Consider the following 21,215-nt stretch of genomic DNA (forward strand, 5'->3'; position numbering starts at 1 on the left):
TACAAACAGGTTGAAAGGAAAACCGCATATCTTTTTTGTTTTTTACATATTTCTGTATTTGCCACTAACATATTGGTGTACATCAGCTCAAGAAACAATAATCAATTCTGGCTGTATCATTTCGGAAGAATGTTGTAAAAACGAAGCAAAAGTGTGTTTGGTGCCAACGACTTACGTGTTGTAGTTTTTGTTGTTTTCGATGATGTCGATTCACAAGGCCCTTTAGTTGTTGTAGTCTGACAATTGTCAGCACAGTCAATATTCCAGCACAGTCCATCGCTTTCACTGCTTTCACTACTTATTCTTTGACCTGCAAGAAGTTGTTGTCTGTTTAGTCGCTTGTCCTCGTTATTATAAATTCTAGGTAAGGGTGTTATTCTCTATAGCTAAGGCATAGAATTTCTGTTTCCCTGTATTTACTGGGGAAAGGGAGTGTAATGTTGCACTGTGTTGGGATGCATACATCATTAAAGCCTGCTCAATCTACATATACGGCATTGGAATCAAGGCTCTGTGCAGTAACAACATGGGAAGGGCATAAAAAGCCCTCGGACTCTTAAGGTGGGCAAACACCTTGAGATCTGCTTCTTTGGTGAGGCCATCAAAGGAGCGGCCTTGTGGTGGCCGATATTGTTGCTGACCCAAACATTCGGCCCACGGTCAAATGACCAGATCGTGACAGGCCCCTGTGCAGGCCCTCAACATAGGACCGCATTACCTAGCCTATGCGGCCTGAGCCCAGATGGGATTTTCAAACTGGTCTGATAGATATCTGGGAGATTTTTGGCCAGGTATCCATTCAATCAGTCGTCGGATAGGACCGGTATAATGTAAGTGAATGTGCCAACCCCGTCTAAATGGGGCGAATTGGCAGCCAAAATATGCCCGTGCATGGCTAGCTGTAGGGGCCTTTGGAAGAACGTTTAGCCAACAGTCTGCTCACGAAAAGAAAACCTGTCCCAGAAGCCGCTTCAGATAGGAAAAGAATAGAAATTGCAGAGGAGCTGAGATGATCCCCATGAGTTACGTTTACACAAAATCATTTCTTTTTTGGGGTTTAAGATCACATGAAAGAACAGCCGACATTTTAGTATTGACTGGTTTACCTGGTCTGTAATGGTTTCTACCATGACGACAGAAACATTTTGTGGAGTGTGTTGTGGTGGTGTGCGTGGTTGTGGTTCTTGCTGTGAGAATAAATGAGAAATACATTAGACATTTCTAGCAAGAGTTGAAATAATGTTTGGTGCCAAGCAAAACCATGTTACAATATCAATGTCCCACCAATGCTATTCTGCTACGCTATGCAAATTTTGTACTGAAAGGTTGTGCAGCAAAAAAATGCCTTATATCCCCATATGGGCCTTTTCAGAATGTAGAGCGAATAGGAAAGATCCCAAACAATTTCCATTGAAACTGTGGCATTAAAAGGCACCTTTAAATTTACTTTCAGTGCATTGAAGAGACCTTATTGTCGGACAATTTGCAATTCATCCTTTTTTTTGAAATTGAAAATTCTACCTTTCTAATGGCTTGAATTTTGACTGTTATCTGGTTGCTAGGACGTAATTAAACTAAAACAAGTCTGCTGTTTGGAAATCTCGATATGCCGTTCACAACCTATGATAACTTCATTGAAATGTGAATTTCTCCTTTAACACAATACAAACAGGTTGAAAGGAAAACCGCATATCTTTTTTGTTTTTTACATATTTCTGTATTTGCCACTAACATATTGGTGTACATCAGCTCAAGAAACAATAATCAATTCTGGCTGTATCATTTCGGAAGAATGTTGTAAAAACGAAGCAAAAGTGTGTTTGGTGCCAACGACTTACGTGTTGTAGTTTTTGTTGTTTTCGATGATGTCGATTCACAAGGCCCTTTAGTTGTTGTAGTCTGACAATTGTCAGCACAGTCAATATTCCAGCACAGTCCATCGCTTTCACTGCTTTCACTACTTATTCTTTGACCTGCAAGAAGTTGTTGTCTGTTTAGTCACTTGTCCTCGTTATTATAAATTCTAGGTAAGGGTGTTATTCTCTATAGCTAAGGCATAGAATTTCTGTTTCCCTGTATTTACTGGGGAAAGGGAGTGTAATGTTGCACTGTGTTGGGATGCATACATCATTAAAGCCTGCTCAATCTACATATACGGCATTGGAATCAAGGCTCTGTGCAGTAACAACATGGGAAGGGCATAAAAAGCCCTCGGACTCTTAAGGTGGGCAAACACCTTGAGATCTGCTTCTTTGGTGAGGCCATCAAAGGAGCGGCCTTGTGGTGGCCGATATTGTTGCTGACCCAAACATTCGGCCCACGGTCAAATGACCAGATCGTGACAGGCCCCTGTGCAGGCCCTCAACATAGGACCGCATTACCTAGCCTATGCGGCCTGAGCCCAGATGGGATTTTCAAACTGGTCTGATAGATATCTGGGAGATTTTTGGCCAGGTATCCATTCAATCAGTCGTCGGATAGGACCGGTATAATGTAAGTGAATGTGCCAACCCCGTCTAAATGGGGCGAATTGGCAGCCAAAATATGCCCGTGCATGGCTAGCTGTAGGGGCCTTTGGAAGAACGTTTAGCCAACAGTCTGCTCACGAAAAGAAAACCTGTCCCAGAAGCCGCTTCAGATAGGAAAAGAATAGAAATTGCAGAGGAGCTGAGATGATCCCCATGAGTTACGTTTACACAAAATCATTTCTTTTTTGGGGTTTAAGATCACATGAAAGAACAGCCGACATTTTAGTATTGACTGGTTTACCTGGTCTGTAATGGTTTCTACCATGACGACAGAAACATTTTGTGGAGTGTGTTGTGGTGGTGTGCGTGGTTGTGGTTCTTGCTGTGAGAATAAATGAGAAATACATTAGACATTTCTAGCAAGAGTTGAAATAATGTTTGGTGCCAAGCAAAACCATGTTACAATATCAATGTCCCACCAATGCTATTCTGCTACGCTATGCAAATTTTGTACTGAAAGGTTGTGCAGCAAAAAAATGCCTTATATCCCCATATGGGCCTTTTCAGAATGTAGAGCGAATAGGAAAGATCCCAAACAATTTCCATTGAAACTGTGGCATTAAAAGGCACCTTTAAATTTACTTTCAGTGCATTGAAGAGACCTTATTGTCGGACAATTTGCAATTCATCCTTTTTTTTGAAATTGAAAATTCTACCTTTCTAATGGCTTGAATTTTGACTGTTATCTGGTTGCTAGGACGTAATTAAACTAAAACAAGTCTGCTGTTTGGAAATCTCGATATGCCGTTCACAACCTATGATAACTTCATTGAAATGTGAATTTCTCCTTTAACACAATACAAACAGGTTGAAAGGAAAACCGCATATCTTTTTTGTTTTTTACATATTTCTGTATTTGCCACTAACATATTGGTGTACATCAGCTCAAGAAACAATAATCAATTCTGGCTGTATCATTTCGGAAGAATGTTGTAAAAACGAAGCAAAAGTGTGTTTGGTGCCAACGACTTACGTGTTGTAGTTTTTGTTGTTTTCGATGATGTCGATTCACAAGGCCCTTTAGTTGTTGTAGTCTGACAATTGTCAGCACAGTCAATATTCCAGCACAGTCCATCGCTTTCACTGCTTTCACTACTTATTCTTTGACCTGCAAGAAGTTGTTGTCTGTTTAGTCGCTTGTCCTCGTTATTATAAATTCTAGGTAAGGGTGTTATTCTCTATAGCTAAGGCATAGAATTTCTGTTTCCCTGTATTTACTGGGGAAAGGGAGTGTAATGTTGCACTGTGTTGGGATGCATACATCATTAAAGCCTGCTCAATCTACATATATGGCATTGGAATCAAGGCTCTGTGCAGTAACAACATGGGAAGGGCATAAAAAGCCCTCGGACTCTTAAGGTGTGCAAACACCTTGAGATCTGCTTCTTTGGTGAGGCCATCAAAGGAGCGGCCTTGTGGTGGCCGATATTGTTGCTGATCCAAACATTCGGCCCACGGTCAAATGACCAGATCGTGACAGGCCCCTGTGCAGGCCCTCAACATAGGACCGCATTACCTAGCCTATGCGGCCTGAGCCCAGATGGGATTTTCAAACTGGTCTGATAGATATCTGGGAGATTTTTGGCCAGGTATCCATTAAATCAGTCGCCGGATAGGACCGGTATAATGTAAGGGAAGGTGCTAACCCCGTCTAAATGGGGCGAATTGGCAGCCAAAATATGCCGTGCATGGCTAGCTGTAGGGGCCTTTGGAAGAACGTTTAGCCAACAGTCTGCTCACGAAAAGAAAACCTGTCCCAGAAGCCACTTCAGATAGGAAAAGAATAGAGATTGCAGAGGAGCTGAGATGATCCCCATGAGTTACGTTTACACAAAATCATTTCTTTTTTGGGGTTTAAGATCACATGAAAGAACAGGCCGACATTTTAGTATTGACTGCTTTACCTGGTCTGTAATGGTTTCTACCATGACGACAGAGACATTTTGTGGAGTGTGTTGTGGTGGTGTGCGTGGTTGTGGTTCTTGCTGTGAGAATAAATGAGAAATACATTAGACATTTCTAGCAAGAGTTGAAATAATGTTTGGTGCCAAGCAAAACCATGTTACAATATCAATGTCTCACCAATGCTATTCTGCTACGCTATGCAAATTTTGTACTGAAAGGTTGTGCAGCAAAAAAATGCCTTATATCCCCATATGGGCCTTTTCAGAATGTAGAGCGAATAGGAAAGATCCCAAACAATTTCCATTGAAACTGTGGCATTAAAAGGCACCTTTAAATTTACTTTCATTGCATTGAAGAGACCTTATTGTCGGACAATTTGCAATTCATCTTTTTTTTTTTTTTTTGAAATTGTAAATTCTACCTTTCTAATGGCTGGAATTTTGACTGTTATCTGGTTGCTAAGACGTAATTAAACTAAAACAAGTCTGCTGTTTGGAAGTCTCGATATGCCGTTCACAACCTATGATAACTTCATTGAAATGTGAATTTCTCCTTTAACACAATACAAACAGGTTGAAAGGAAAACCGCATATCTTTTTTGTTTTTTACATATTTCTGTATTTGCCACTAACATATTGGTGTACATCAGCTCAAGAAACAATAATCAATTCTGGCTGTATCATTTCGGAAGAATGTTGTAAAAACGAAGCAAAAGTGTGTTTGGTGCCAACGACTTACGTGTTGTAGTTTTTGTTGTTTTCGATGATGTCGATTCACAAGGCCCTTTAGTTGTTGTAGTCTGACAATTGTCAGCACAGTCAATATTCCAGCACAGTCCATCGCTTTCACTGCTTTCACTACTTATTCTTTGACCTGCAAGAAGTTGTTGTCTGTTTAGTCGCTTGTCCTCGTTATTATAAATTCTAGGTAAGGGTGTTATTCTCTATAGCTAAGGCATAGAATTTCTGTTTCCCTGTATTTACTGGGGAAAGGGAGTGTAATGTTGCACTGTGTTGGGATGCATACATCATTAAAGCTTGCTCAATCTACATATACGGCATTGGAATCAAGGCTCTGTGCAGTAACAACATGGGAAGGGCATAAAAAGCCCTCAGACTCTTAAGGTGGGCAAACACCTTGAGATCTGCTTCTTTGGTGAGGCCATCAAAGGAGCAGCCTTGTGGTGGCCGATATTGTTGCTGACCCAAACATTCGGCCCATGGTCAAATGACCAGATCGTGACAGGCCCCTGTGCAGGCCCTCAACATAGGACCGCATTACCTAGCCTATGCGGCCTGAGCCCAGATGGGATTTTCAAACTGGTCTGATAGATATCTGGGAGATTTTTGGCCAGGTATCCATTCAATCAGTCGTCGGATAGGACCGGTATAATGTAAGTGAATGTGCCAACCCCGTCTAAATGGGGCGAATTGGCAGCCAAAATATGCCCGTGCATGGCTATCTGTAGGGGCCTTTGGAAGAACGTTTAGCCAACAGTCTGCTCACGAAAAGAAAACCTGTCCCAGAAGCTGCTTCAGATAGGAAAAGAATAGAAATTGCAGAGGAGCTGAGATGATCCCCATGAGTTACGTTTACACAAAATCATTTCTTTTTTGGGGTTTAAGATCACATGAAAGAACAGTCCGACATTTTAGTATTGACTGCTTTACCTGGTCTGTAATGGTTTCTACCATGACGACAGAAACATTTTGTGGAGTGTGTTGTGGTGGTGTGCGTGGTTGTGGTTCTTGCTGTGAGAATAAATGAGAAATACATTAGACATTTCTAGCAAGAGTTGAAATAATGTTTGGTGCCAAGCAAAACCATGTTACAATATCAATGTCCCACCAATGCTATTCTGCTACGCTATGCAAATTTTGTACTGAAAGGTTGTGCAGCAAAAAAATGCCTTATATCCCCATATGGGCCTTTTCAGAATGTAGAGCGAATAGGAAAGATCACAAACAATTTCCATTGAAACTGTGGCATTAAAAGGCACCTTTAAATTTACTTTCAGTGCATTGAAGAGACCTTATTGTCGAACAATTTGCAATTCATCTTTTTTTTTTTTTTGAAATTGTAAATTCTACCTTTCTAATGGCTTGAATTTTGACTGTTATCTGGTTGCTAGGACGTAATTAGACTAAAACAAGTCTGCTGTTTGGAAGTCTCGATATGCCGTTCACAACCTATGATAACTTCATTGAAATGTGAATTTCTCCTTTAACACAATACAAACAGGTTGAAAGGAAAACCGCATATCTTTTTTGTTTTTTACATATTTCTGTATTTGCCACTAACATATTGGTGTACATCAGCTCAAGAAACAATAATCAATTCTGGCTGTATCATTTCGGAAGAATGTTGTAAAAACGAAGCAAAAGTGTGTTTGGTGCCAACGACTTACGTGTTGTAGTTTTTGTTGTTTTCGATGATGTCGATTCACAAGGCCCTTTAGTTGTTGTAGTCTGACAATTGTCAGCACAGTCAATATTCCAGCACAGTCCATCGCTTTCACTGCTTTCACTACTTATTCTTTGACCTGCAAGAAGTTGTTGTCTGTTTAGTCACTTGTCCTCGTTATTATAAATTCTAGGTAAGGGTGTTATTCTCTATAGCTAAGGCATAGAATTTCTGTTTCCCTGTATTTACTGGGGAAAGGGAGTGTAATGTTGCACTGTGTTGGGATGCATACATCATTAAAGCCTGCTCAATCTACATATACGGCATTGGAATCAAGGCTCTGTGCAGTAACAACATGGGAAGGGCATAAAAAGCCCTCGGACTCTTAAGGTGGGCAAACACCTTGAGATCTGCTTCTTTGGTGAGGCCATCAAAGGAGCGGCCTTGTGGTGGCCGATATTGTTGCTGACCCAAACATTCGGCCCACGGTCAAATGACCAGATCGTGACAGGCCCCTGTGCAGGCCCTCAACATAGGACCGCATTACCTAGCCTATGCGGCCTGAGCCCAGATGGGATTTTCAAACTGGTCTGATAGATATCTGGGAGATTTTTGGCCAGGTATCCATTCAATCAGTCGTCGGATAGGACCGGTATAATGTAAGTGAATGTGCCAACCCCGTCTAAATGGGGCGAATTGGCAGCCAAAATATGCCCGTGCATGGCTAGCTGTAGGGGCCTTTGGAAGAACGTTTAGCCAACAGTCTGCTCACGAAAAGAAAACCTGTCCCAGAAGCCGCTTCAGATAGGAAAAGAATAGAAATTGCAGAGGAGCTGAGATGATCCCCATGAGTTACGTTTACACAAAATCATTTCTTTTTTGGGGTTTAAGATCACATGAAAGAACAGCCGACATTTTAGTATTGACTGGTTTACCTGGTCTGTAATGGTTTCTACCATGACGACAGAAACATTTTGTGGAGTGTGTTGTGGTGGTGTGCGTGGTTGTGGTTCTTGCTGTGAGAATAAATGAGAAATACATTAGACATTTCTAGCAAGAGTTGAAATAATGTTTGGTGCCAAGCAAAACCATGTTACAATATCAATGTCCCACCAATGCTATTCTGCTACGCTATGCAAATTTTGTACTGAAAGGTTGTGCAGCAAAAAAATGCCTTATATCCCCATATGGGCCTTTTCAGAATGTAGAGCGAATAGGAAAGATCCCAAACAATTTCCATTGAAACTGTGGCATTAAAAGGCACCTTTAAATTTACTTTCAGTGCATTGAAGAGACCTTATTGTCGGACAATTTGCAATTCATCCTTTTTTTTGAAATTGAAAATTCTACCTTTCTAATGGCTTGAATTTTGACTGTTATCTGGTTGCTAGGACGTAATTAAACTAAAACAAGTCTGCTGTTTGGAAATCTCGATATGCCGTTCACAACCTATGATAACTTCATTGAAATGTGAATTTCTCCTTTAACACAATACAAACAGGTTGAAAGGAAAACCGCATATCTTTTTTGTTTTTTACATATTTCTGTATTTGCCACTAACATATTGGTGTACATCAGCTCAAGAAACAATAATCAATTCTGGCTGTATCATTTCGGAAGAATGTTGTAAAAACGAAGCAAAAGTGTGTTTGGTGCCAACGACTTACGTGTTGTAGTTTTTGTTGTTTTCGATGATGTCGATTCACAAGGCCCTTTAGTTGTTGTAGTCTGACAATTGTCAGCACAGTCAATATTCCAGCACAGTCCATCGCTTTCACTGCTTTCACTACTTATTCTTTGACCTGCAAGAAGTTGTTGTCTGTTTAGTCGCTTGTCCTCGTTATTATAAATTCTAGGTAAGGGTGTTATTCTCTATAGCTAAGGCATAGAATTTCTGTTTCCCTGTATTTACTGGGGAAAGGGAGTGTAATGTTGCACTGTGTTGGGATGCATACATCATTAAAGCCTGCTCAATCTACATATACGGCATTGGAATCAAGGCTCTGTACAGTAACAACATGGGAAGGGCATAAAAAGCCCTCGGACTCTTAAGGTGGGCAAACACCTTGAGATCTGCTTCTTTGGTGAGGCCATCAAAGGAGCGGCCTTGTGGTGGCCGATATTGTTGCTGACCCAAACATTCGGCCCACGGTCAAATGACCAGATCGTGACAGGCCCCTGTGCAGGCCCTCAATATAGGACCGCATTACCTAGCCTATGCGGCCTGAGCCCAGATGGGATTTTCAAACTGGTCTGATAGATATCTGGGAGATTTTTGGCCAGGTATCCATTCAATCAGTCGCCGGATAGGACCGGTATAATGTAAGTGAAGGTGCCAACCCCGTCTAAATGGGGCGAATTGGCAGCCAAAATATGCCCGTGCATGGCTAGCTGTAGGGGCCTTTGGAAGAACGTTTAGCCAACAGTCTGCTCACGAAAAGAAAACCTGTCCCAGAAGCCGCTTCAGATAGGAAAAGAATAGAAATTGCAGAGGAGCTGAGATGATCCCCATGAGTTACGTTTACACAAAATCATTTCTTTTTTGGGGTTTAAGATCACATGAAAGAACAGCCGACATTTTAGTATTGACTGGTTTACCTGGTCTGTAATGGTTTCTACCATGACGACAGAAACATTTTGTGGAGTGTGTTGTGGTGGTGTGCGTGGTTGTGGTTCTTGCTGTGAGAATAAATGAGAAATACATTAGACATTTCTAGCAAGAGTTGAAATAATGTTTGGTGCCAAGCAAAACCATGTTACAATATCAATGTCCCACCAATGCTATTCTGCTACGCTATGCAAATTTTGTACTGAAAGGTTGTGCAGCAAAAAAATGCCTTATATCCCCATATGGGCCTTTTCAGAATGTAGAGCGAATAGGAAAGATCACAAACAATTTCCATTGAAACTGTGGCATTAAAAGGCACCTTTAAATTTACTTTCAGTGCATTGAAGAGACCTTATTGTCGGACAATTTGCAATTCATCCTTTTTTTTTGAAATTGAAAATTCTACCTTTCTAATGGCTTGAATTTTGACTGTTATCTGGTTGCTAGGACGTAATTAAACTAAAACAAGTCTGCTGTTTGGAAATCTCGATATGCCGTTCACAACCTATGATAACTTCATTGAAATGTGAATTTCTCCTTTAACACAATACAAACAGGTTGAAAGGAAAACCGCATATCTTTTTTGTTTTTTACATATTTCTGTATTTGCCACTAACATATTGGTGTACATCAGCTCAAGAAACAATAATCAATTCTGGCTGTATCATTTCGGAAGAATGTTGTAAAAACGAAGCAAAAGTGTGTTTGGTGCCAACGACTTACGTGTTGTAGTTTTTGTTGTTTTCGATGATGTCGATTCACAAGGCCCTTTAGTTGTTGTAGTCTGACAATTGTCAGCACAGTCAATATTCCAGCACAGTCCATCGCTTTCACTGCTTTCACTACTTATTCTTTGACCTGCAAGAAGTTGTTGTCTGTTTAGTCGCTTGTCCTCGTTATTATAAATTCTAGGTAAGGGTGTTATTCTCTATAGCTAAGGCATAGAATTTCTGTTTCCCTGTATTTACTGGGGAAAGGGAGTGTAATGTTGCACTGTGTTGGGATGCATACATCATTAAAGCTTGCTCAATCTACATATATGGCATTGGAATCAAGGCTCTGTGCAGTAACAACATGGGAAGGGCATAAAAAGCCCTCGGACTCTTAAGGTGTGCAAACACCTTGAGATCTGCTTCTTTGGTGAGGCCATCAAAGGAGCGGCCTTGTGGTGGCCGATATTGTTGCTGATCCAAACATTCGGCCCACGGTCAAATGACCAGATCGTGACAGGCCCCTGTGCAGGCCCTCAACATAGGACCGCATTACCTAGCCTATGCGGCCTGAGCCCAGATGGGATTTTCAAACTGGTCTGATAGATATCTGGGAGATTTTTGGCCAGGTATCCATTAAATCAGTCGCCGGATAGGACCGGTATAATGTAAGGGAAGGTGCTAACCCCGTCTAAATGGGGCGAATTGGCAGCCAAAATATGCCGTGCATGGCTAGCTGTAGGGGCCTTTGGAAGAACGTTTAGCCAACAGTCTGCTCACGAAAAGAAAACCTGTCCCAGAAGCCACTTCAGATAGGAAAAGAATAGAGATTGCAGAGGAGCTGAGATGATCCCCATGAGTTACGTTTACACAAAATCATTTCTTTTTTGGGGTTTAAGATCACATGAAAGAACAGGCCGACATTTTAGTATTGACTGCTTTACCTGGTCTGTAATGGTTTCTACCATGACGACAGAGACATTTTGTGGAGTGTGTTGTGGTGGTGTGCGTGGTTGTGGTTCTTGCTGTGAGAATAAATGAGAAATACATTAGACATTTCTAGCAAGAGTTGAAATAATGTTTGGTGCCAAGCAAAACCATGTTACAATATCAATGTCTCACCAATGCTATTCTGCTACGCTATGCAAATTTTGTACTGAAAGGTTGTGCAGCAAAAAAATGCCTTATATCCCCATATGGGCCTTTTCAGAATGTAGAGCGAATAGGAAAGATCCCAAACAATTTCCATTGAAACTGTGGCATTAAAAGGCACCTTTAAATTTACTTTCATTGCATTGAAGAGACCTTATTGTCGGACAATTTGCAATTCATCTTTTTTTTTTTTTTTTGAAATTGTAAATTCTACCTTTCTAATGGCTGGAATTTTGACTGTTATCTGGTTGCTAAGACGTAATTAAACTAAAACAAGTCTGCTGTTTGGAAGTCTCGATATGCCGTTCACAACCTATGATAACTTCATTGAAATGTGAATTTCTCCTTTAACACAATACAAACAGGTTGAAAGGAAAACCGCATATCTTTTTTGTTTTTTACATATTTCTGTATTTGCCACTAACATATTGGTGTACATCAGCTCAAGAAACAATAATCAATTCTGGCTGTATCATTTCGGAAGAATGTTGTAAAAACGAAGCAAAAGTGTGTTTGGTGCCAACGACTTACGTGTTGTAGTTTTTGTTGTTTTCGATGATGTCGATTCACAAGGCCCTTTAGTTGTTGTAGTCTGACAATTGTCAGCACAGTCAATATTCCAGCACAGTCCATCGCTTTCACTGCTTTCACTACTTATTCTTTGACCTGCAAGAAGTTGTTGTCTGTTTAGTCGCTTGTCCTCGTTATTATAAATTCTAGGTAAGGGTGTTATTCTCTATAGCTAAGGCATAGAATTTCTGTTTCCCTGTATTTACTGGGGAAAGGGAGTGTAATGTTGCACTGTGTTGGGATGCATACATCATTAAAGCTTGCTCAATCTACATATACGGCATTGGAATCAAGGCTCTGTGCAGTAACAACATGGGAAGGGCATAAAAAGCCCTCAGACTCTTAAGGTGGGCAAACACCTTGAGATCTGCTTCTTTGGTGAGGCCATCAAAGGAGCAGCCTTGTGGTGGCCGATATTGTTGCTGACCCAAACATTCGGCCCATGGTCAAATGACCAGATCGTGACAGGCCCCTGTGCAGGCCCTCAACATAGGACCGCATTACCTAGCCTATGCGGCCTGAGCCCAGATGGGATTTTCAAACTGGTCTGATAGATATCTGGGAGATTTTTGGCCAGGTATCCATTCAATCAGTCGTCGGATAGGACCGGTATAATGTAAGTGAATGTGCCAACCCCGTCTAAATGGGGCGAATTGGCAGCCAAAATATGCCCGTGCATGGCTAGCTGTAGGGGCCTTTGGAAGAACGTTTAGCCAACAGTCTGCTCACGAAAAGAAAACCTGTCCCAGAAGCCGCTTCAGATAGGAAAAGAATAGAAATTGCAGAGGAGCTGAGATGATCCCCATGAGTTACGTTTACACAAAATCATTTCTTTTTTGGGGTTTAAGATCACATGAAAGAACAGCCGACATTTTAGTATTGACTGCTTTACCTGGTCTGTAATGGTTTCTACCATGACGACAGAAACATTTTGTGGAGTGTGTTGTGGTGGTGTGCGTGGTTGTGGTTCTTGCTGTGAGAATAAATGAGAAATACATTAGACATTTCTAGCAAGAGTTGAAATAATGTTTGGTGCCAAGCAAAACCATGTTACAATATCAATGTCCCACCAATGCTATTCTGCTACGCTATGCAAATTTTGTACTGAAAGGTTGTGCAGCAAAAAAATGCCTTATATCCCCATATGGGCCTTTTCAGAATGTAGAGCGAATAGGAAAGATCCCAAACAATTTCCATTGAAACTGTGGCATTAAAAGGCACCTTTAAATTTACTTTCAGTGCATTGAAGAGACCTTATTGTCGGACAATTTGCAATTCATCCTTTTTTTTTTTGAAATTGTAAATTCTACCTTTCTAATGGCTTGAATTTTGACTGTTATCTGGTTGCTAGGACGTAATTAAACTAAAACAAGTCTGCTGTTTGGAAATCTCGATATGCCGTTCACAACCTATGATAACTTCATTGAAATGTGAATTTCTCCTTTAACACAATACAAACAGGTTGAAAGGAAAACCGCATATCTTTTTTGTTTTTTACATATTTCTGTATTTGCCACTAACATATTGGTGTACATCAGCTCAAGAAACAATAATCAATTCTGGCTGTATCATTTCGGAAGAATGTTGTAAAAACGAAGCAAAAGTGTGTTTGGTGCCAACGACTTACGTGTTGTAGTTTTTGTTGTTTTCGATGATGTCGATTCACAAGGCCCTTTAGTTGTTGTAGTCTGACAATTGTCAGCACAGTCAATATTCCAGCACAGTCCATCGCTTTCACTGCTTTCACTACTTATTCTTTGACCTGCAAGAAGTTGTTGTCTGTTTAGTCACTTGTCCTCGTTATTATAAATTCTAGGTAAGGGTGTTATTCTCTATAGCTAAGGCATAGAATTTCTGTTTCCCTGTATTTACTGGGGAAAGGGAGTGTAATGTTGCACTGTGTTGGGATGCATACATCATTAAAGCCTGCTCAATCTACATATACGGCATTGGAATCAAGGCTCTGTGCAGTAACAACATGGGAAGGGCATAAAAAGCCCTCGGACTCTTAAGGTGGGCAAACACCTTGAGATCTGCTTCTTTGGTGAGGCCATCAAAGGAGCGGCCTTGTGGTGGCCGATATTGTTGCTGACCCAAACATTCGGCCCACGGTCAAATGACCAGATCGTGACAGGCCCCTGTGCAGGCCCTCAACATAGGACCGCATTACCTAGCCTATGCGGCCTGAGCCCAGATGGGATTTTCAAACTGGTCTGATAGATATCTGGGAGATTTTTGGCCAGGTATCCATTCAATCAGTCGTCGGATAGGACCGGTATAATGTAAGTGAATGTGCCAACCCCGTCTAAATGGGGCGAATTGGCAGCCAAAATATGCCCGTGCATGGCTAGCTGTAGGGGCCTTTGGAAGAACGTTTAGCCAACAGTCTGCTCACGAAAAGAAAACCTGTCCCAGAAGCCGCTTCAGATAGGAAAAGAATAGAAATTGCAGAGGAGCTGAGATGATCCCCATGAGTTACGTTTACACAAAATCATTTCTTTTTTGGGGTTTAAGATCACATGAAAGAACAGGCCGACATTTTAGTATTGACTGCTTTACCTGGTCTGTAATGGTTTCTACCATGACGACAGAAACATTTTGTGGAGTGTGTTGTGGTGGTGTGCGTGGTTGTGGTTCTTGCTGTGAGAATAAATGAGAAATACATTAGACATTTCTAGCAAGAGTTGAAATAATGTTTGGTGCCAAGCAAAACCATGTTACAATATCAATGTCCCACCAATGCTATTCCGCTACGCTATGCAAATTTTGTACTGAAAGGTTGTGCAGCAAAAAAATGCCTTATATCCCCATATGGGCCTTTTCAGAATGTAGAGCGAATAGGAAAGATCCCAAACAATTTCCATTGAAACTGTGGCATTAAAAGGCACCTTTAAATTTACTTTCAGTGCATTGAAGAGACCTTATTGTCGGACAATTTGCAATTCATCTTTTTTTTTTGAAATTGAAAATTCTACCTTTCTAATGGCTTGAATTTTGACTGTTATCTGGTTGCTAGGACGTAATTAAACTAAAACAAGTCTGCTGTTTGGAAGTCTCGATCTGCCGTTCACAACCTATGATAACTTCATTGAAATGTGAATTTCTCCTTTAACACAATACAAACAGGTTGAAAGGAAAACTACATATCTTTTTTGTTTTTTCATATTTATGTATTTGCCACTAACATATTGGTGTACATCAGCTCAAGAAACAATAATCAATTCTGGCTGTATCATTTCGGAAGAATGTTGTAAAAACAAAGTAAAAATGTGTTTGGTGCCAACGACTTACGTGTTGTAGTTTTTGTTGTTTTCGATGATGTCGATTCACAAGGCCCTTTAGTTGTTGTAGTCTGACAATTGTCAGCACAGTCAATATTCCAGCACAGTCCATCGCTTTCACTGCTTTCACTACTTATTCTTTGACCTGTAAGTAGTTGTTGTCTGTTTAGTTGCTTATCCTTGTTAATGTAAATTCTAGGTAAGTGTGTTATTCTCTATAGCTAATGCATAAAATTTCTGTTTCCCTGTATTTAATGGGGAAAGCGAGTGTAATGTTGCAAATGTTAGGATGCATACATCATTAAAGCCTGCTCAATCTACATATATGGCATTGGAATCATGGCTCTGTGCAGTAACAACAGTCAGGTTCCTCAGACTTCCTGTACTGCCAGTGCCCTGGACCCTTGCTCTGAGTAGAATTATGCAATAGCCATAGATGTCAAGATGTCCCTCAAACAAACAACAAAATCGTTCACAACTTCTTATTGTTCCAAAATATTCAACTCAAATTTCATCCCATATTCACCTCTTATTGATTTCTATTTCTTTAAATGCAATTGAAATCCCAAACAAATGAATTGATGTAAATGTTCTTCCTTCCTCATCTACATACTGTATATCGCATTGGAATGATTTGCTATGTAAGTAAAAAAGCCAGGATCTTCAGCCTTCCTGTACTGCCTGTGCCCTAGCATATGTGGACTGAGCCCAGGTGGGATTTTCAAACTGGTCTGATAGATATCTGGAAGAATTTTGTCCAGGTATCCATTTGATTGGCCAGCAGATAAGCCACATATAATGTAAGTTAAGCTTTAGTTTATACAAAATATTTTTCTTTTTTTTTGAGGGTTTAAGATCAGTTGAAAGAATAGGCTAACATTTTAGTATTGACTGCTTTACCTGGTCTGTACCGGTTTCTACCACGATGACAGAAACATGTTGTTGAGTGTGTTGTTTTATGTGTGGTTTTTGCTGTAAGAATAAAATAGAATTATATTAGACATTGCTAGCAATGCAGACAACACCACATTCTTCATCTTTAAATCAATTTATGTGTGGTGAGTATGCAGTTTCCCCCTTTCAAATACAGTTCATCTCCCTGCACTCACTGTCTTTAATGGAAGGTTTTTTGTGTTTTTTTCCCTTTGTCATTTTCTCTAGAGATTGTTGAGAGATTTTAGAAATACAATATAAATATGTTAATAATGGCATTCTGCTACACTACCTTTACTTTTTACAGAAAAGTGGTGTAGAATTAAGAAATAATAAATGTATCTTGAAGGGAGACTAATCCCAACAGTAATCTGTTCATCTCTGCCTTCTTTTTCTAAACAGGTGGTTGCAAAATATGTAATTACATATGCAAATCAATTAACCAATGAGAATTAGAATAACCAAAAATATCAGAATAAGAATACAACCTGGAACTACAGTGATTAGCATGCCTTAACATTGATGTAATATTCTGCTATGGTTTATAGTACAGCAAGAAATAAGCAAAGTACCGTTGAGAAGTACAGTACCGTATTTGATTAATTGCCCCTTAATGGTGATCTTAAGCCAAAAATGTATTTTTTGTAATCTTACTAAAATCACTTTGAAGTTAGATTTCCCTCAGTTTCAAGTTTGTGGGATTTGATTAGTAACACCTCAACAGACAGTATAGATACAATTCCACCGACGTCAGTGAAGCTTGCTGTTGTGAATAGCTACTGTTTAAGTGCGTGCTCTCTGTAGGGCCTTCTTACTGTATGGTTATGTAAGGTGATAGTTAAACTCCTCCCCCCCAGCCGTTCTCCTAACTGTGGTCAGAGAGTGAGTGTTTTCTATGTAGAAGTCACTGGATGTGAGCAAATTGCAGGGTTTTTTATATTATAGAGTAACAAATTACAATACTGTGAAGGATTTAAAGTCTTAAAATGACTCTCTTGCTTATAGAATAAGATCTAGTTGTGTCAAAGAAGGACAGTACGATGATGAATCAATTAGCTGGGTAACAGTTAGAATCAGCGCCGGGCCAGCCCAGTCAGGTTCCCTAGGCAGCCTGGCCAGTCATAGTGCCCAACAGGTGCACTCGCATGTGTAAAAAACCTGCATGCATGCAAAAAAGGATGCACTGAGAAAGGGATGAGCATGCATGCATGAAAAAGACCACACATGCCAGCCAGAGCAGCAAGCAGGGACCAGACTAAGGTGTAAGAGAGGCAGAGAAAGTGCATGCCTGGAACCCCCCACCTTTGAGCACTAGGCACATGCGTACTCTGCTACCCCTAGTTCTGACCCTGATTAGAATGCCTGTTGCGGGGCAAAGGAAATGGGAGGTTGATATAGCATATGTGCAACCCAACATATTTGCCAATATGGTTTGGAGCTCTTCTCTCAAATAGACAGTAGAGATAAGGCCAAGTGCAGAGCTAGGCCTTAACAGATTGTGTTTATAGGGGATTTAATTTTTAGAAAAGTGGATATGGTAATCATCCTGATAGCTACAACATGAATAGTTTACTGTCTTCCTGGTGCCAGGGTTTGTCTGGTAGTTCATTGGGTAGATAGAGTATTGGGTGGGGCTAGGCATGACTCAACTGTCTTGATACATATTGGTAGAACCTTAAAGAGTAAGGAAAAGTCTTCCACTGTCATTTTTTGGAAATGTTATTTGTGACTTTTGGAAAAGCTTATGGAGCTAATTGTGGCTTTTTTTCCGTCGGGGTACAATATATATAGTTATGTTAGATTGTGCCTCAATAGAAGGGGTCTGCTGTGCTAGGGGTAAGAATGGTTAAGAGGCTGGAAGAGTTTTTAAATGAGGCAAGGAGGGTGAGTGAGCTAGTAACCTAAGTCTCCAATGCATAATGTAAATATCACATCAAAAAGTAGTAACATTTGCTATCAGGGTTGGATGTCTTACAGGGGCCCACCAGGGCTGCAAATGTCCCTGGTGGCCCCCTGACCCCCAATTCTCTTGTCCATTGTGCATGCAACTACGGACAAGTCCAGATGTGTGTGCATGTGCAAACATGGCAAACATGGCACAATGCTTGCGCAAACACTTTGCACAGGTTTGTTTCTTTATGGACCACCGGGTTTTTTCCTGGTGTCCCACTGGCCCAATACAACACTGTTTGCTATCTGCTGGCTAATGCATTAAGAGAGCTGGAGATGAATCATTTTGCTAAACCATTATGATATAGTTGGTATTATTTAGAACTTGTGGGATGAAATATGTGACTGGGCTGTGAATTTAAATGGTTACTGTTGTATCACAGTAATGCAGGCAGGCTGTTATAAGTTCACCATTTTTTTTTTCGCACACACAGAGACTAGCTTCCCATGTCTTTAAAATGGAATGTCTTTAAAATCCTGCTCAGCAAGGAACTATGTCAAAATGCAAAACTTTAATGGTTAGATAGAAGTGTTGGTGTTGAGGATGGTGAGAAAAAATGTGCTTTTAAGGCATTTAAGTTAGCTAAGACTGCTGAAACATTTATCAGGTACAATGATGCAAATAAAGCATGAGAAAAAGCCACTACACAAGCTAAAACTGAGGTGGAAATGGATATTCCAACAAGGAGTATAATAAATACAAAAATTAAAGAAAGAAAAGGAAGAAAAAAGCAAAAAGGTGTGGGAATCTAAGTATTATTTTTCATTAGTTTGCACAACTGAGGGACCTGCAAATAAAGGCTTCCTTTTTAATACAAGACCAAAAAAAGGGAAAAAAATTGAAGGCACACCACCTCAAAAAGTAAAAACCACTGTTTATTGGAACATTAAAACACAGATGGCTGCTGTGTAATGGACTCCTAACACATTTCAGGAACACCCTTTAATCATAGTCTGTGATCTCTAAAAATTAAAATCTCTAAAAAATTCTAGTTTTCCCCTTTGAAAACTCGACCAGAACAAAGTTTTCCCTTTTGAAAACTCAACCAGAACAAGTTGAGGTTTAATTAATAGGCCTAAATGTTTACACCTACTCATTTTTGGGTTAAAGATGCAGAAGGATGTGGTAATGCAGCAGAGTGTGCTTTGAACAGGCAAACATATTCTTCTCGATGGGGTGTTATTGCTCTGTAGAAGCACTATGATTTATATGTCTTTATTGTTAATACTATGGGGCACATTTACTATTGGTCGAATATCGAGGGTTAATTAACCCTCCATATTCGACTATCGAAGTTAAATCCTAAGACTTCGAATATCGAAGTCAAAGGATTTACCGCTATTCGTTTGATAGAACGATCGAAGGAATAATCGTTTCAAAGGATTTTAATCCATCGATCAAACTATTTTCCACTGATCAAAAAAACCTAGGAAAGCCGATGGGGACCTTCCCCATAGGCTAACATTGCACCTCGGTAGGTTTTAGGTGGCGAAGTAGGGGGTCGAAGTTTCGACTATTGAATGGTCGAATAGTCAAATGATTTTTAGTTCGAATCGCTCGATTCGAAGTCGTAGGTCGAAGTAGCCAATTCGATGGTCGAAGTAGCCACTGCAATTCTTCAAAAATATATTTTAATGTTAAACTAAAATACTTTCCCCCAAGACAATATCAATCCATTATGGCTGAACACGTTTACAACCGATTACTTATACTTTTATACCTCACAATACAATTTCTCCTGGTCCTACTATATTGCTGTGCTGTTTCACATGCATTTTGTAACCTTAACTCAGGGAAACATTATATTTATAGAATTCTAAGAATACAATGGGGATTTTACAAAATTCCCTAAAATGAGCACTGACTTAAAAAAAAAAAAAACCTTTCCCACTACTTTTACTGGGCTTGAGATCCCTCTAGTTGTGCCTGATAAAATATCAAGTTTGTTCCAACTTGCACATATTATTGTTTGTCAACTCACGACTATATCTCAGTAACATGCACTCTTGCACATTGTAAACCCAGAGATTTCTTATATCTTGATAAAATATATTTTATAAATACATTTTATACCTATATTATAAATATTTTATAAATAATTTTTCATTTAAAAAAATTATGCTGCCCTGCACCTGAGGGGGTCCAAGGGGGGCCCTGCAACATTTGTGCATAATTGCTCTCTGTTGCAACAGAAAAGCCAAATTTCCAGTTTATAAAACAGAAATGTGGCTCTGTTGAGGACCTGCTGTTTACACCCCTGCATAACTTGTATAAATTCACCCCCCATCAAGTTTGCTAGGCCTGGATGTGTTTGGGTTTCGTGGTATACACAGCCAACCCTCTCATTTTCCTTACCTGAGGATTAACAAGTGTTTAAAAAAAGTACCCAAAGCAGTTGTTAGGGTTTTTTTGCCACAATCAGTCTGGCTGTGCTTACAATCAATGAGAGTAATATAATTATTATATCATGTTGTAATTAAAAAAAAATCATTTTGGTCTATAAGTCGGGAGTTTGTTAAAACTCCCAAATAGTCACCCAGAGCAGTTCCCCAGTACAGCCACTAAATCATTTGCTTTTGATTGGTCTATTACAGCAATGTCAGATCAGTTAATTTGTGCAAATTGGTATCTATTGGAAATTTCCGCTTTACATATACTGATTGCATTCAACTAATCAAGTCTCTTTATTTTCACTAGAAATCTTACCAGTAGTTGTGGTCGGGATGGAACAAAGGGTGGTGGTTTGAATTATTCTTCCATTGGTACATTTCCTCGTAGCACAGAGCTCTTTTGAAGTGTGTGTAGAAATAGTTGTATTTGGTGGATATGTTATTGTTGATGTGCCAGTAGTTATGCTGCAGCAATCTAACAAAAAGTTAAAAAATACAGAAATTATTGGCAAGCATGGACTATAAAACATATCCTTTAGAAAAAATATGGCATGCACTTATATTTTCTGCCCTCCATCTAAGAAGCACCTTTGATGTAGAAAGTCCATGGCAAATTAACTTCCCAACTTATCCTAAAATCTGCTGCTATATGATCTGAAAAAATTGGTATATGAAAGATGCCAGAAAACTAGATAACATATTTGCGAATACTCAATGAAAATTGAGAAAAAAATATGATAATAAATATGGTCAATGACATCATATTATGATTTTCTTACATGAT

General features: G+C 39.8%; 1 protein-coding gene and 4 long non-coding RNA genes across 5 annotated transcripts in view; all 5 read right to left on the bottom strand.

Annotated features, from left to right (window-relative positions):
- Positions 1 to 193: 193 nt before the first annotated feature.
- On the bottom strand, positions 194 to 4,104 carry LOC121402961. The gene is made up of 3 exons (XR_005966901.1): positions 2,770 to 4,104; positions 1,107 to 1,973; positions 194 to 310 (listed from the first exon to the last, which is right to left on the bottom strand). It is a non-coding gene; the product is annotated as an uncharacterized LOC121402961 (long non-coding RNA).
- Positions 4,105 to 5,189: 1,085 nt separating this feature from the next.
- Positions 5,190 to 6,456, bottom strand: LOC121402964. The gene is made up of 2 exons (XR_005966904.1): positions 6,104 to 6,456; positions 5,190 to 5,306 (listed from the first exon to the last, which is right to left on the bottom strand). It is a non-coding gene; the product is annotated as an uncharacterized LOC121402964 (long non-coding RNA).
- Positions 6,457 to 6,858: 402 nt separating this feature from the next.
- Positions 6,859 to 9,784, bottom strand: LOC121402962. Its single transcript, XR_005966902.1, has 3 exons — positions 9,435 to 9,784; positions 7,772 to 8,638; positions 6,859 to 6,975 (listed from the first exon to the last, which is right to left on the bottom strand). It is a non-coding gene; the product is annotated as an uncharacterized LOC121402962 (long non-coding RNA).
- Positions 9,785 to 11,855: 2,071 nt separating this feature from the next.
- Positions 11,856 to 13,133, bottom strand: LOC121402963. Its single transcript, XR_005966903.1, has 2 exons — positions 12,769 to 13,133; positions 11,856 to 11,972 (listed from the first exon to the last, which is right to left on the bottom strand). It is a non-coding gene; the product is annotated as an uncharacterized LOC121402963 (long non-coding RNA).
- Positions 13,134 to 14,950: 1,817 nt separating this feature from the next.
- Positions 14,951 to 21,215, bottom strand: part of LOC108704980 (mucin-2) — a 35,893-nt gene continuing 29,628 nt past the window's right edge. The window contains exons 27-30 of the mRNA XM_041589604.1: positions 20,748 to 20,906; positions 16,058 to 16,129; positions 15,168 to 15,302; positions 14,951 to 14,982 (exon numbers count right to left, since the gene is read on the bottom strand). Coding sequence (XP_041445538.1) covers positions 14,951 to 14,982; positions 15,168 to 15,302; positions 16,058 to 16,129; positions 20,748 to 20,906 — 398 coding nt within the window. The remainder of the gene's footprint in view (positions 14,983 to 15,167; positions 15,303 to 16,057; positions 16,130 to 20,747; positions 20,907 to 21,215) is intronic.

The sequence above is a fragment of the Xenopus laevis genome, chromosome 4L, assembly GCF_017654675.1.
Source record: "Xenopus laevis strain J_2021 chromosome 4L, Xenopus_laevis_v10.1, whole genome shotgun sequence".
Taxonomy (NCBI): Eukaryota; Metazoa; Chordata; class Amphibia; order Anura; family Pipidae; genus Xenopus; species Xenopus laevis.